Source organism: Mustelus asterias, chromosome 4 (genome assembly GCF_964213995.1).
Source record: "Mustelus asterias chromosome 4, sMusAst1.hap1.1, whole genome shotgun sequence".
Taxonomy (NCBI): Eukaryota; Metazoa; Chordata; class Chondrichthyes; order Carcharhiniformes; family Triakidae; genus Mustelus; species Mustelus asterias.
The window spans coordinates 49,792,474-49,807,120 of record NC_135804.1 but is presented as its reverse complement, the minus strand read 5'-3'; the positions used below and the strand labels follow the sequence as shown (position 1 = coordinate 49,807,120).

General features: G+C 41.7%; 1 protein-coding gene across 2 annotated transcripts in view; it reads left to right on the top strand.

Moving 5' to 3' along the window:
* The first annotated feature begins 528 nt into the window (after nucleotides 1-528).
* pskh1 (protein serine kinase H1) overlaps nucleotides 529-14,647 on the top strand; it is a 67,577-nt gene continuing 53,458 nt past the window's right edge. Inside the window, exons 1-2 of one of the 2 annotated variants that reach the window (XM_078210983.1) lie at nucleotides 529-654; nucleotides 979-1,998. In XM_078210983.1, coding sequence (XP_078067109.1) covers nucleotides 1,057-1,998 — 942 coding nt within the window. In that variant the 5' untranslated portion in view covers nucleotides 529-654; nucleotides 979-1,056. Of the gene's footprint in view, nucleotides 844-978; nucleotides 1,999-14,647 lie in introns of both variants that reach the window. The other variant, XM_078210984.1, reaches the window with a different exon arrangement.

Here is a 14,647-nt window from a genome sequence, read left to right as displayed (position 1 = left end):
TGTATTTCAGACTGTGGGAGGAAATTGGGGCACTGAGAGGAAATCCACGCAGCCAGAGGGAGAACGTGCAGACTCCGCACAGTCACCCAAGTTGGGAATCAAACCCAGGTCCCTGGCTCCCTGGTGCTGTGAGGCAGCAGTGCTAACCACTGTGCCACCATGCTGCCATAAGGCCAAAAGGCCAAGCGAAGTACCCCTCCAAGCCACATACCATCATGGCTTGGAAATATATCATTTTTTCCTTCTGTGTCACTGGGTCAAAATCCTGTCACTCCCTCCCTAACAGCACTGTGGGTGTACCTACACCACATTTGCTGTAGTTGTTCAAAAAGGCAGTTCACACCACCTTCTCAAGGACTATTGTGCTGGCCCAGCCACTGATGGTAACATCCCCACTGAACGAATAAATGCAATCTGCTGGAGGGTTGGCAAGGCGAATGATTGACATTGCCATGGCAACCCCAGTCTGGGGCGCGGAAGTGACCCAATCGCGCCGGGAGCGTGAGGTCAGGGAAAGTTCAGGGGGAGGGGCTGGCAGTGTGCGGACCGGGAAGGAGCAGCGCCGCGGCCCGGCCTCTGAGGTTGGCAATGCTGCGCCTGGCAGCGGCCCTCAGCGGGACAGCCGGAGCAGCCGGCCTTGCTGTGCCGAGTCAGGTGAGGGCCGTGCCGGGGTGGGACCGCGCTTTTCGGGAAGGGGCCGCCCGGCTCCCGGGGATTCGCCTGTCACAGCTTTAGCTGGGGCTGGGGAATGAGAGTTTCATTCGTTAATCAGACCTTCCCCTCACTCTTATAACCTGCATATTGAACCGAGTCATCTAGTCAACTTTTCAATATCATATTCTTGTAAGTGTCGAATCTTTACAAAATAAAAGCCAGTTATTGTAACTGGAAGCTGTGGAGAATATTCGACCTGACTTGTCAGTTACAAGTATTGTGTTAAAAGTGGTTTGAAATTTGTGTTTTTCTTTCTCGTTGCAGAGGAAGGGTGAAAGTACAAGGAGAGGGAGAGTGATGAAGGGACAACATGCCTTCCTGGCTCACTAACAGCAAAAAGTGATGGGCTGTGGGACAAGCAAGGTGCTGCCCGAGCCACCTAAAGATGTCCATTTGGATCTAGTGAAAACTGTGGAGCCATACACTGGCCACCACGGTGATAAGTACAAGCACTTTATTAAATATGACGCCATCAAGAGTGGTGGCAAGGCAGGCCAACCACCACCTCATCAGACTAATGCATACCAACAAACTGGACACTGGGACCAGCAGAATGATCCGAGGAGGAATAAAGTGGCCAAGTACCGTGCAAAGTTTGACCCCAGAGTGACTGCAAAATATGACATCAAGGCACTGATTGGTCGAGGAAGTTTTAGTCGAGTGGTCAGAGTGGAGCACAAAAGCACTAAACAGCCTTATGCAATAAAATTGATTGAAACTAAGTACAGGGAAGGCAGAGAAGTGTGTGAATCTGAACTCAATGTCCTCAGGAGAGTGAGACACACCAATGTCATACAGCTCATTGAAGTATTTGAGACTCAAGAGAGGGTGTATATGGTGATGGAATTAGCAACTGGAGGTGAACTTTTTGACAGGATCATAGCCAAAGGCTCCTTTACTGAAAGAGATGCCACCAGAGTTCTGCAAATGGTTCTTGAAGGAGTTAAATATTTGCATATCCTTGGCATCACCCATAGAGACCTGAAACCTGAAAACTTGCTGTACTATCATCCAGGTGCTGACTCCAAGATTATGATCACAGATTTTGGATTAGCAAGCACTCGAAAGAAAGGCGATGACTGTCTCATGAAGACTACCTGTGGCACCCCAGAGTATATTGCCCCCGAAATCCTCGTGAGGAAGCCTTACACAAATTCTGTTGACATGTGGGCATTGGGTGTAGTCTCCTACATTTTATTAAGTGGAACTATGCCCTTTGAAGATGACAATCGCACACGATTATATAGGCAGATATTGAAGGGTAAATACAGTTACTCAGGGGAGGTAAGTGACATTAAAATAGTGCATTCAGCAAAACTTTTGTTAGGAAGAAAAAAAACAATCACATGAAAATTACAGGCATGGGTATCAGTATCTCGAGTGATTTCAATATTGTCATGAAACCTTGGTTTTTCAGTCTGATTTCTTGATCTGGTGCTTATTCCATGCCTCAGCAAGCAGCAATACTGATCTTAACACTATTTACTGTAGTGGCAGTGAGTTTTCAGAGTTGCAGGGTACTTTGCAAGAATCAGATTCTTACAATGTTCCAAGAACCCAGCATTGAGGGGATTGAGACATTGAGGGAGATTCAGTTTTGTGCAAATTTTCCCTAACCCATTTAGAAAGGAAACAGAAGGATCAAATAACCTTGTTACATTTAGAATGCGTATCACAATTCTGCTTCTTTGGATTGTATTTTCCCAGCCCTTTGGAGGGGATGGGGGGGGTGTGGGGCGCGATAGAGGAACTTAATATAAAAAGGGGGCCAGCTCCCCAACATGTGCTGCCTCATGTATTTCCCAGAAGCTGGAACGCAGTGGTAACAGCAATGAACCTGGCAATGGTGGGCAGAGTAAGGAGTTGCCAAATGTGCCAAAAATACATCCCCCCTCCTCCATTTTGTTTGCAGCCCGCTTACTTGCAGGAGGCGAAAGCAATGTGAGACATCGGCACCATGTGATGAATATGAAATTTTACCTTTGAAGGACCAAACTGACAGCCCTCTGGCCATGGGTCTGCAAAGCCTTGCAAGTGGATTCATCTCCACCTGGGATAGGGCTGGGTGGAAGGGATTGGCTATCAGTCAATTCATCATCGTCATGCCTCCACCCTGTGTTGCCCTCGCCTGTACTGTGCAGCTTGGCAGCACACAGCCCCTCAAGGTGGTTCCAAAGGCCGTTCTTCGCTCAGGCTGCTCTGATAGACCCTCCCATCTTCTCAGCCCACTTCCCACCCCTAACTGGACAGTGATAGCAGACATGGCTTACTAATTGTCTCCCATTAAATTAAAAGTGCAGATGTGCCACCGAGTCTGGGTCGCTACATGAAAGCAGTCCTGACGTGGGACGCTTGATGCTTGTGGCAGAATTTGGCTAGTAGTCTTATTTAACTGATTAGCAGTGTTCAATTTTTTGTTCTTTACTGAGCCTATTTGCCGTGTCCCAAAGGGTCAGTTTGGCTAGGAGCGTAATTAACCAACTGAAGGGCCTGATTTGTTTTTAGCTTGCTGCGTTTTTCAAAAAAGCATTTTATTAACCAGTTTAATTTCACTATTAAGGCTAAACTCTGTTTAAAGAAGTACTGATTATTTGAAAATAACTGTAAATGCAATGTTGCAATTCCATAAGACACGCTGGCTTGGATTTTGCAGCCAGTGATGAAGGAGCAGCATTCACTGTGCACCTTCCTGACAGCTGCCCATGCAGTCTTCCCCGGCTTTAATGCTCACATTGGCTCTAATTTTATCTGGTGTAATTCCCTGGACTGTGAGCAGGGCAAGAAAGAGCAAGGCTCTTCGACCAGTCAGATTGAAGAATCGTCACTTTGCCAAGCAGAGTCTCAACCAGGAAATATTAGATTTAAATCATAAAAGGAGAGAAAGATAAAGATTTTGAAATAGAGAGAAAAGGAAAGAGAAAAACAATTTCAGTTTGAATTGTTTTTAAGTTTATTGAATAGTGTCACTGGTAGGCTTACATTGACACTACGATGAAGTTACTGTGAAAATCCCCTCATCGAGAGAATGAGATTCCGCAATTGTGGTGGGGTCAGAGAGTTTGTTTGGCAGTATTTCTCTCTACTTCCTTCTCTTCTTGTGTTCTCTTCCCTAGATCAGGTCCCTGCTGATAATCACTGAAACAAGGCTAAGCGACTTTTGTTTTACTATAGGTAGGGCAAAGAGGCAAGCCTTGAGTTTACCTCGGCCAGAACGGGGATCAAACCCCTTGCTAATCTGATCCAAACACTAGCTGTCTAGCCAGCTGAGCCAACCGGCAATGTTATCAGTTATCATGTTATTAAAAATGTGTTTATTCCCAAATGCATCAGCCCAAACTTTTAATTTTGTTATTTTTAGTGTGGGCAGGTGGGCATGACAATATCATGGCACAAACATTATATGCAGTATGTGCTGTGCTGAGCCCATTAATGCAATATACATGCAATCTTGGACCTGATTTTTGACAACAAATGAAACAAAGGCAGCACAATTTGTATTCTTTGTGGGGTAGCTGGATCATCTTCGGTTAGTGTTGTGCAGACTGTATTATTTGTAAATTTAGATGGCAGCAAATGCCAGTCTTTAATTCCTAATTGGGCATGGAATAATGTATTGATAATTCTTTGAAGAATGATTGAAGTCATCAATGAATGGCTGACTTGGGTCACATACCAAGACTTTGTTTACTAAAAATAAGATGGCAATTGTTTTCCTGTTCGTAATCCCCAGTGTTTGGAGTCTCCACTCATCATACTGACAGATTATTGTATGTTTTCACAACATTAATCATAAGCTTTTCAATGTTGCTTTTAATTCAAAAAATATCTGGACGTTAAAGGTGAATTCCTGAAAGTAGTGCCAGCGAACTGCATATAATTATGAACTGAACCTAACATTTAAAGCAACTTGTTTTCTTGAGTATTCGCAATGTTTAAAATATTAATTAGAATTACTGACATTTTGTTTAATTGAAGCAGCGCCTAATTTCTTTTCCCAAGTCATTTCATGCTGAAACTAAAACTTGAAGAAAAGGACAAAAAAGCTTAAAATTGTCAATGCAAACTGACTTTAATGATCCAGGGTGGCAGAAGGTGGGAAGTGAGATCCCGCAAGGATTAGTGCTCGGCCCCATGTTCACAATTAATGTTAACAGGTTAGATTTTGGAATCTAGAACACAGGGTTGGGTGGATAGTCAATGCTGAGGAGGAGTGCGACAAATCACAAGAAGATGTTAGTAAACTTTGCAGAATGGACACATTTCAACATGGAAGTGTGAGGTATGAATGTTTTGGAAAGGAAAATAAGGAGGTCACATTTCCTTGGAAAATAGAATTTATATGGGATTGAGAAGCAAAGGGATCAGGAGTCCAAATAAACAAATTACTGAAAACTTGAGTTAACAAAACCATTTGGCAAAAAAAGGCAAACTGAACTCGGGGTTTATTTTAGAAGGATTGAATAGAAAAGTAGAGAAGTTATGCTAAACTAGTATTGAACCTTGGTTTGACCACATTGGAAGTGTGTGCAATTCTGGTTGCCATGTTATCAAAAGAGAGAGGCACCGAAGAGGATAAAAATAAATTACAAGGATGACCCCCAGAACTTCAATGTTTTGCCTACATGGAAGGCATGAACAAGCCAGGTCTCTCCCGTCTTGAAAGGAGATGGCTGAGGGTGATTGAATAGAGGCCTTTAATATAATGAAATGTTTTGATAGAGTGGGCACAGAGAGGTGCTTTCACTTGTGGAGAAGAGCAGACCCAGGCACCACCAATATAAGAAAGTCACCAAGAAATCAAAAAGAAAATTCAGATGCATCTTTATCCAGAGAGTGGTGAAAATGTGGAACTTGCTACCACAGGGAGCAGTTGAAGTGAATAGTGTAGATGTCATTAAGGGATAGCTAGATAAGTAAATGAAGGAGAAGGGATTTTTAAAAATTGTGGGATGTAGGTGTCGCTGACACTGCCAGTATTTATTGCTGTTGCGAGGTGGTGATGAACCTGTGCAGTCTAAGTGTTGTAGGTACTTAATGCTGTTAGAAAGGGAGTCCCAGGATTTGATCCAGTTACAATGAAAGAATGACGATATAGTTCCAAGTCGGGATGGTGTGACTTGGAGGGGAACTTGCAGCTGGTGCAATTTCTAGGGTCTGCTGCCCTTGTTCTTCTGGGTGGCAGAGATTGCTAGTTTGGAAGATGCTGTCAAAGAAGCCTTGGAGAGTTGCTGCAGTGCATCATGTAGAAGATACATCCTAGAGTAATGGTCCATTGGTGGTAGAGGGTCTAAAGCTGTTGAACTCTGTGCTGAGGTCAGAACAGTATAAAATGCCTAATTGAAAAATGTGGGATTGTTCCTTGAATTTTGTTTTATTGGACGACAAGCTACCTTTAAAGAAAGAAAACATTGTTTATGGAACTGGTACGGGCAGGAGTCATTAAAATGCAATCTAATGAGAGTAAACTGCTTTGATTCATTTTGACTATAGTTGGCACAGCAAATTATTACATGTTCTGAAGTAATTTATCTGTTTTAGAAATGAATTATCTTTATTATTCCTCTGAGGAGGTTCTGTTGCCATTTACCATTTTTTCCTTCAGTGGATTGTTTGATAGTTCAGATTTTTTTTGCTGGTTAATTTATTCCACAACTGAGTACGAACTGTGCAGATTCCTCCAGAATAAACTCTGTCTTCCAACTGCTGCATTTGAAATATGTTTGTTCTATCTCAAATGTAAAATGAGAACATTGTTTATTTACTGTATCCTGCTCAGCCCTAAGCACAGAAGATGTTCAATACCTTTCTGTCTTGAAATAAAGTAACATTTATCTCTCTAGGTCTTATCTATGTTGAAAATCCCATTAGCTTGGATTAAAATGACAAATAATGGGTACATCCAGAACCTTAGCTTCTATCTTATCAACAACTAATTTAAATTTCTATTTCCCTATCATTTAGGAATTCAGAATTTACATTTATTAACTATTTGAGATCACAATTGTGTTTTATGTGAGTTCCTAGTTTTGACCCTGAGAAACATCTAACATGGGACTGTTCTTTGCCGTTTGATATGATAGCATGTTTTGAAGAAACTATAAATTACAGATTGCCTCCAATGATTTGTTAAGTAAGTTCATCATATTTCAGTCGAGTTCCCCAGGTTGATTTACAAAGTTTGAAATACAAAGTTTAATGTAACTCTGTTTATGTCAGCCTGGGGCTATTTCTTTTACGTCCTTGACAGTGTAAGCCTGCCCATCACTTTCCATTCCTTTTGCCTTTGTGGTTAATTATATTGTGTCTCTGGTATTTAAGTGGAAAGTACGGTCAGTAAACAAATTCCTTCAAGAGGAGCCTTTTTGGGGGAAAAAATGTTTCATCTCTCCAGTTTTCTCTGTCTTGCCTAAAGGCATTGATTCCTTACAGGGCTACTATTCCACATGTACCAGTAGCTGTGTGGGGACCGACCTTTCTGAGGTAGCTACACCAACTCTTCAACGATAACATGTTGTGTTAGTCGAGCTGCATTTGTTTAATGAATTCCATTCTGAAATTAGCCTGTTAATATATAGGTGAAGCAAATTAAGCTTTTAACATTCAGAAAGATTTAATACACATCAAAAGATGAAAGTAGAGTCAGTGTATGTCTGGTGCTCAGTGATTGAGCAGGATTTTTAATTTTTGTGCACTTGTCCCTAGCAAAAGCTGCACTACTTTCCATCCCCATTGTTTCTCCTGGCATGGCCCCATATTTGTTTCTTCAAGTCTAAGATACGCATGTGAGTGTACCTGACGCAGAATTGATCTAGTCATCCACACATAATGTGGCTTGAACAAAGCAAGCCTTTTCAGGCCTTGCTGTTCTCTGAAGTGATGGTGGAGTAGAGGACAGATTTAGCAGAGGGCACTGAACACCTTAGGTTCCTTTTCCCTACTTACCTGCCTACTCCATCTTCTCTAACAATAGATTTGAGGAGCTCATGGATTTTTGTCACCAACAATCAAGTAATTTATTTAGCTGCTTCCACTGTTTGTCACCATTGTCCCAAGGGCCAACCCTCCACCCCGCCCTACACCATACCCTGGTCCTGAAACTCCTTGCCTACCATTGGTACCTTCCGCATAGCTTTCTTCCCCCCTCCACCCTCATTCCCTGTCAAAGCTCAGCTCATCCATGAGACTGAGCTCCTGCTCCCGTCACCTGTTCCACCAAACTGCTACCCAGCTTCCTTTTTTGACTGCTCCTAACTGGCACTGTAAATAGTTCTGTCTTGTCAGGCACTACCCCTATACTTTAAAGACCAAAGTTGTCAGCTTATTCACTTCTCTGCCCTTGCAATTCTGCTCCATCTCCAAAGTCCATATCCTTTCCAAGGCTTTATGTCCATCTGTCCCACAAGTCTAATTGAATCTCCTAAACCCAACACAGCGTGGAAATACCCATTGTCACCAATGACTTATCTGTGATTGTATTTAGGGTACATTATCTTCCTTTAACCTCACCGCAGCCCTCTCTATGATTGACTGGACCACCCTCTGGAAGACTGAAATCCATTATCTATCTCAGTGGGAGCGTTCTAGTTTTGTTCTACTCGTAAAGTTTTGCAATCTACGTGCTGTTTCTTGGCAACATCACGTGCAGGCGTTGACCAGCTTCCGCATCCAGCACTGACTTTTCACCAACTGGCCCACAGTCATATTTATAGTGTGTGCATAAACAGAAATTCCACCATATTGTCTCTTCAAACTTACTAATTCTCAAAAGACTTCACAACTGTTAGATGTTTTACTTTCTTCTATCTCTCCTTTCCCTAACAAGCTGAAGGAATTCAAAGTTCAAACTCTTGTCAACCATTCGCCACTAACTGAATGACTTAGTTTTCGGTTACCATTTTGTATATTAATCTTGTAGGTTTCCTGCCAAAGAAACAGGCTGTTCAGATTTATTTCTTTGCCTTTATAGAAAGTGATATTCTAATCACTGTTGTCAGCATGATATCCCCCATCTCTATGCATTATTTTGACAAGAATGCCAGGAATGTTGGGTGCAGTTCTAAATTTGGGATAATCTATCATGTTCAACAGTTTAAATGCTAAAGCTGATGCATAGTTTATGTCCTAGTACAATGTCTGTCTCAATTGTTTAAAGAAATTTCCCCGGCTAAGGTCGTGGAGTGATCTTTTTCTCAAGTATTTGACCATAAAATGTCCCTTATATTTAATGAAAAATGTGCTGGTAAAATATGTAACTAGCAGACCTTTCTAATCATGTTTCAGCTCTATTGCAACGGAATCTTGATCAATTGGGCCAGTGGGCTGACGAATGGCAGATGGACTTTAATTTAGACAAATGCGAGGTGATGCATTTTGGTAGATTGAACCAGGGCAGGACTTACTCAGTTAATGGTAGGGCACTGGGGAGAGTTACAGAACAAAGAGATCTAGGGGTACATGTTCATAGCTCCTTGAAAGTGGAGTCACAGGTGGACAGAGTGGTGAAGAAGGCATTCGGCATGCTTGGTTTCATCGGTCAGAACATTGAATACAGGAGTTGGAATGTCTTGTTGAAGTTGTACAAGACATTGGTAAGGCCACACTTGGAATACTGTGTGCAATTCTGGTCACCCTATTATAGAAAGGATATTATTAAACTAGAAAGAGTGCAGAAAAGATTTACTAGGATGCTACCGGGACTTGATGGATTGAGTTATGAGGAGAGGCTGGATAGACTGGGACTTTTTTCTCTGGAGCGTAGGAGGCTGAGGGGTGATCTTATAGAGGTCTATAAAATAATGAGGGGCACAGATCAGCTAGATAGTCAATATCTTTTCCCAAAGGTAGGGGAGTCTAAAACTAGAGGGCATAAGTTTAAGGTGAGAGGGGAGAGATATAAAAGTGTCCAGAGGGGCAATTTTTTCACACAGAGGATGGTGAGTATCTGGAACAAGCTGCCAGAGATAGTAGAGGTGGGTACAATTTTGTCTTTTAAAAAGCATTTAGATATTTACATGGGTACGATGGGTATAGAGGGATATGGGCCAATTGCGGGCAATTGGGATTAGTTTACGGGTTTTTTTTAAAAAAGGGCGGCATGGACTAGTTGGGCCAAAGGGCCTGTTTCCATGCTGTAAACCTCTATGACTCTATGACTCTTAGCTTAACGTCCTGGGATTTTTTTACTGCTTATTGCTTTCGCTGGAGTAGTGAGCATTACTGAGACTAATCGTCAAAATGAAGTGTTGAATGCATCAAGTGGTATATGGATACTTGTGCTGGTTGGCAAGCCAGTCATTAAAATGCAATGTTTTATGATGCCCATAGGATTAGATTTTTGCACTAAAGTAGTGCTTGTGAATGCATAATTTTGAATATTTTTCTTATTTTAAAAGTGCTGATCATTGGGGATTATATTTGAACTATAAATTATAAGCTATCTTTTTCAGCTAATTGTGGTTTTACATGTTTGGCTGTTTCTGTATTTTGTGACATAATTGTGCATAGAAGCAACTAAACATGATATATGGCAAGATTATCAGGTTTGGCCTTTGGAAAATAACTGCAAAAGTTTTATCATGTATAAGTCAACATGTTATTATTTGTGTCCATTTGTTTATTTTCTGCTCCCCAGCAAAATCATGATATATTCCTAGGATCCTCTATTCTTACACTGTATAAATCTCTACAAATATTGGTTAGTGCACCGTGGAGTATTGGAGATTTGCAATCTTGACGCATTGGGCAAGTTCTTGATCACTTCACCTCATGTTGTGAATAAACAAAGACAAAAGAACAGATTCCTCTCTTAATAAAAGCAAAATACTTTGGATTCTGAAATAAAAACAGAAAATGCTGCAAAAACCCCGAAGATCTGGCAGCATCTGTGGAGAGAGAAATAGAGTTAATGTTCTGACTCCATATAATTTCTTTAAAAACACATTTACTTCCTCGATTCCAAGATTACTTTTACTTACTGTAAATCTTGTCTGATTTTCTTTGCCTTCAGCTCTGATGAAGGGTTACTCTGACTCAAAATGTTGGCTCTATTCTCTCTCCCCAAATGCTGTCGGACCTGCTGAGTTTCTCCAGCATTTTCTGTTTTTGTAAATTTTACTACCACTGGCTCATAACTCATGGATGCAGAAAGATAATTACAGAAATAATCGTTAAACAGTAAAAAGACTAGTCTTATTTAATTTTGGGTTGGAGTATATGTGAATTATGTAAAATGGTTATTCAATTAACTGCAAATTGAGCTTTGACTGGAAGATTGGGTATCTGCTGACGATGGACATGGTGATAGAATATCTATAGCCCCACACACATTTCTTTTGCCTGTACTCTATCTAGTATTGTTCCTCGTGTGGATTCAAGTTTTATATTTCAGGATGAATACAAAAGCAGAAATACTTCTGCTTTAGCTAAAGTTTTCAAAGTTCATTGGAAAGTCTGTGATATAATGCTATCGTCAACTTAGTCTTGTACCATAGAGAAAATGTTCCGTATCCAGTGATTGTACAATGTGACTGAGCAAGAAGTGAGCTTTTTGACCAGGCCATTTTGGTTATGATTTCCTGCAGTGTGCTCCTGATTCAAACAAAGAAGTAGAGAGAGGCTGATTGAAGCGTGAGTCCCTCAAGGCTGGTATTAGGCGACTGGGAGCAGATTACCTGTATGTCTTTAGTGGCAGGGGAAATGGAGTTTAATAAGCAATTCAACGAAGAAAGTGTACGAATAAAACAAAATGAAAACAGCTGGGTTTTTAAATATAGAACACGGACTCAAGAAAAGCCTTTCTTTTTAGAAACTGAGAAGAGTGAGCCTTGGTGTCAGTGCTCTTGACAGTTGCCTGGGGGTGTTGCTGTGGAGTAGTGGGATGAATTCCATGTGAAGGAAAGGCACTGTGATTTCCTTGAGTAAACAAAGCTGTTCACACACAAATTAAATGGGCCCTGGCAGAAGTGTGTGTTATTGAAATCTTAGGCACAACTAGGCAGAAAAATAAGTTTCAACTTGAGTTTATAAGCTAAAATGTAGCACTGAAGTTTTTGAATTTGGCAGTATTGTTAACACAAATTCTCAATCAAGTAATACCAGTAAATGTCATTTTTAAATTTTCTCCTTTGAAGAGGCTGGTTTATGAGGGGAATATTTTGTACCAAGTGAAATGTTACTTTGGTGGTGGTGGAAGGGTCCTCTTCTGAGCCTTTGTACTCATGTACAAGAATTGAACTGGCAATCTTATTATTAAACCAGCCAAGGAAGATTTCTGGACAGAAAAGGGTGTAAAGATAAGCCCAGCAATTACAGGCCAGTCAGTTTAATCATGGTGGTGAGAAAATGGCTCAGACCCCATTTACAAAATTGCTGGTAAGGCCAATCTTATAACGCATGGAATTATACAAATCCCAAAGTGTGTATTGACTTGTGAAGGTAGGCTTGTGGTAGACAGCAATGGAGAACCCATTAGTGGATTTTTTTTAACGAACATGTCAATGAAAGGGAGCTAATTAGTCCAAATGACTTGCTGGTTAAGTGCATTGCCCATGCTAAATTCTCCCTCAGTGTACCCAAAAAGGCTCTGGAGTGTGGCAACTAGGGGATTTTCATAATAACTTCATTACAGTGTTAATGTAAGCCCACTTGTGACATTAATAAATAACAACTTTTTAAAAATTCATTAGACTGCTCCACCTCAGAAGTGAATGAGTGGGGGACGGAGCATATTAAGGTGTGTAAGGAAATCCTCGCAGGTGGCTGCAGATTCAACAATCTCAAATGTTACCTGCTGCATATCAGAAATGTGTTCACCTCGATAACCTCATCAACCTAATCTTATTTGATTTACTGCTGAAATCCACATCCATGCCTTTATTACCCCCAGCTCTGACTATTCCAATACACTCCTGGTCAGCTTCCCATCTTCACCCTACAAAACCTTGAGTTCATCCAAATCTAAACTTTACACCATGTCCTGGTTGCCCATCACCATATTTGCTGAACTTCACTGGGTTCTGGTCAGATCGCATCTCAATTTAAAAATTCTCATACCTGTTTTCAAATCTCTCCATGGCTTCATGCCCCTTTCCCCATCTCTGTATCTTCCTCCAGCCCTAGAAATCTTCTCAATTACTGCATTCCTCCAATTGTCATCTTGCACATTTCTGATTTCAATCACTCCACCATTGGCAACACAACTGTCTTCACTTTAATCTCTGGAATTCCGTCTTGTTATAACCAGCCCCGGGTGAGGTTCCCCAGAGTTGTTGATCTGGGCAAGACCCCTCAATTTGTCACTGTCCAGCTGGGATATCCCCAAATTATGAACCTCGGTGAAGAGGGAAGACTGGCTCTGTGTCTTTATTCAACCCAGCCTCTGCTAGTAGCAACAAAGGTTTAATCTAACAAGGTTCCCTTTCCCTTGGACACCATTTCCAGACCCAATAGTTATGTTTAAAAATGAGCCAATTTAATTCCAGGCTTTCTGGAGTTAAGATGGAGTAAATTTATTAATTACCGAAAGGTTAAGGAGAAAGGATAACGCACACACACCTGTATTCATACAGAGAAGTCAGAATTGAGTTCAATAGTGCATAATATTTTTTTAAAGTTATACAGAACAGTCCTTGAATTGTGGGGAATAGATGATGAACATTGTAGCCAATACAGATTGATTCCAGTAGTTGACTTCTGCAAACAATTGATTCGTTTGTTCAGGTATTCTGTGGTTTGGTGGAGAGATTTCAGTTCTTCTTCCAGCTGCGGCCTTTCGCTGACTGACTCCCTCAGTCAAAGGGAGAGTTTTAGGTGTTCCTGTAAAAGCTGACTATTTTGCAGGGGCCCTGCTTCAGTTACTGTATCAACCTCAGTGTGGCAAACTTCCAGCTGCTGTTTCTTAAAGTTGCAAAGCCAATGCACAGAGTGGACCAGGCAGACCTGAATCCATCTCCTTGCTTGCACCAAAAACCAATTCAAATTCAAATTGAATCCAATTCATGATCCGTGCAAGAGAGACATACAAGATCCAAGTTGACAAGAAAAGTCTTTGCGCCGCCATCTTGGGCTTGATCTGATGCATGGTCTTAGCCAAAAGGCCGAGAGGCACACCCCTGCCAAGTAATCATGGTTTCACTCCTGCCACAGCACACACACGGACTGACAGACAGACACACACACCACAGGCTGGTAGCAAGCAGGCTTTTGACCTCCTCCTATGTATATTCCAACCAGAGACCTAGGAATTATTATTGGCAGTTATACCCATGGTCTTTGAGTTGAGCTAGTCATTATGTTCCTTTGTCTTTACCGGAAATGGTAATCAACCTCTGGATGGTTTTACAAATACCTTGCCTGGAAGCACAGGGAGAGGTTCCACTGTTCCTCAGAGAAACACCCTACAGCTCTCCCAATTTTGGTACAGAGATCTGTCTCTCAGACTAGTTAACCGACAGCCTGACATAGTCATACTCACTAAATCATGCACCATCATCACCATTTCTAGGTATGTCCTGTGTCACCAGCAGGACAGACCCAGCCGAGGTGGCAGCACAGTGGTATATAGTTGGGAGGGAGTTGTCCTGGGAGTGCTGAACATCGACTCTGGACCCCATGAAATCTCATACAGCAGGTCAAACGTGGGCAAGGAAATCTCCTGCTGATTACCGTGTACTGTTAGCTGATGAATCAGTACTCCTCTATGTTGAACACCACAAAGGAAGCACTGAGGGTGGCAAGGCTGCAGAATGTACTCTGGGTGGGGGACTTAAAAGTTCAACACCGAGTATCACCACAGACTGAGCTGACTGGGATATAAAGGGCATAGCTGCTAGACTGGGACTGTGGCAAGTGGTATACTGGCTTTGAAGGGTGCAGTGTAAATGAACAAAATTGATACCTGAGCTCCAAGGATTAAAATACAACGAGAGATTACACA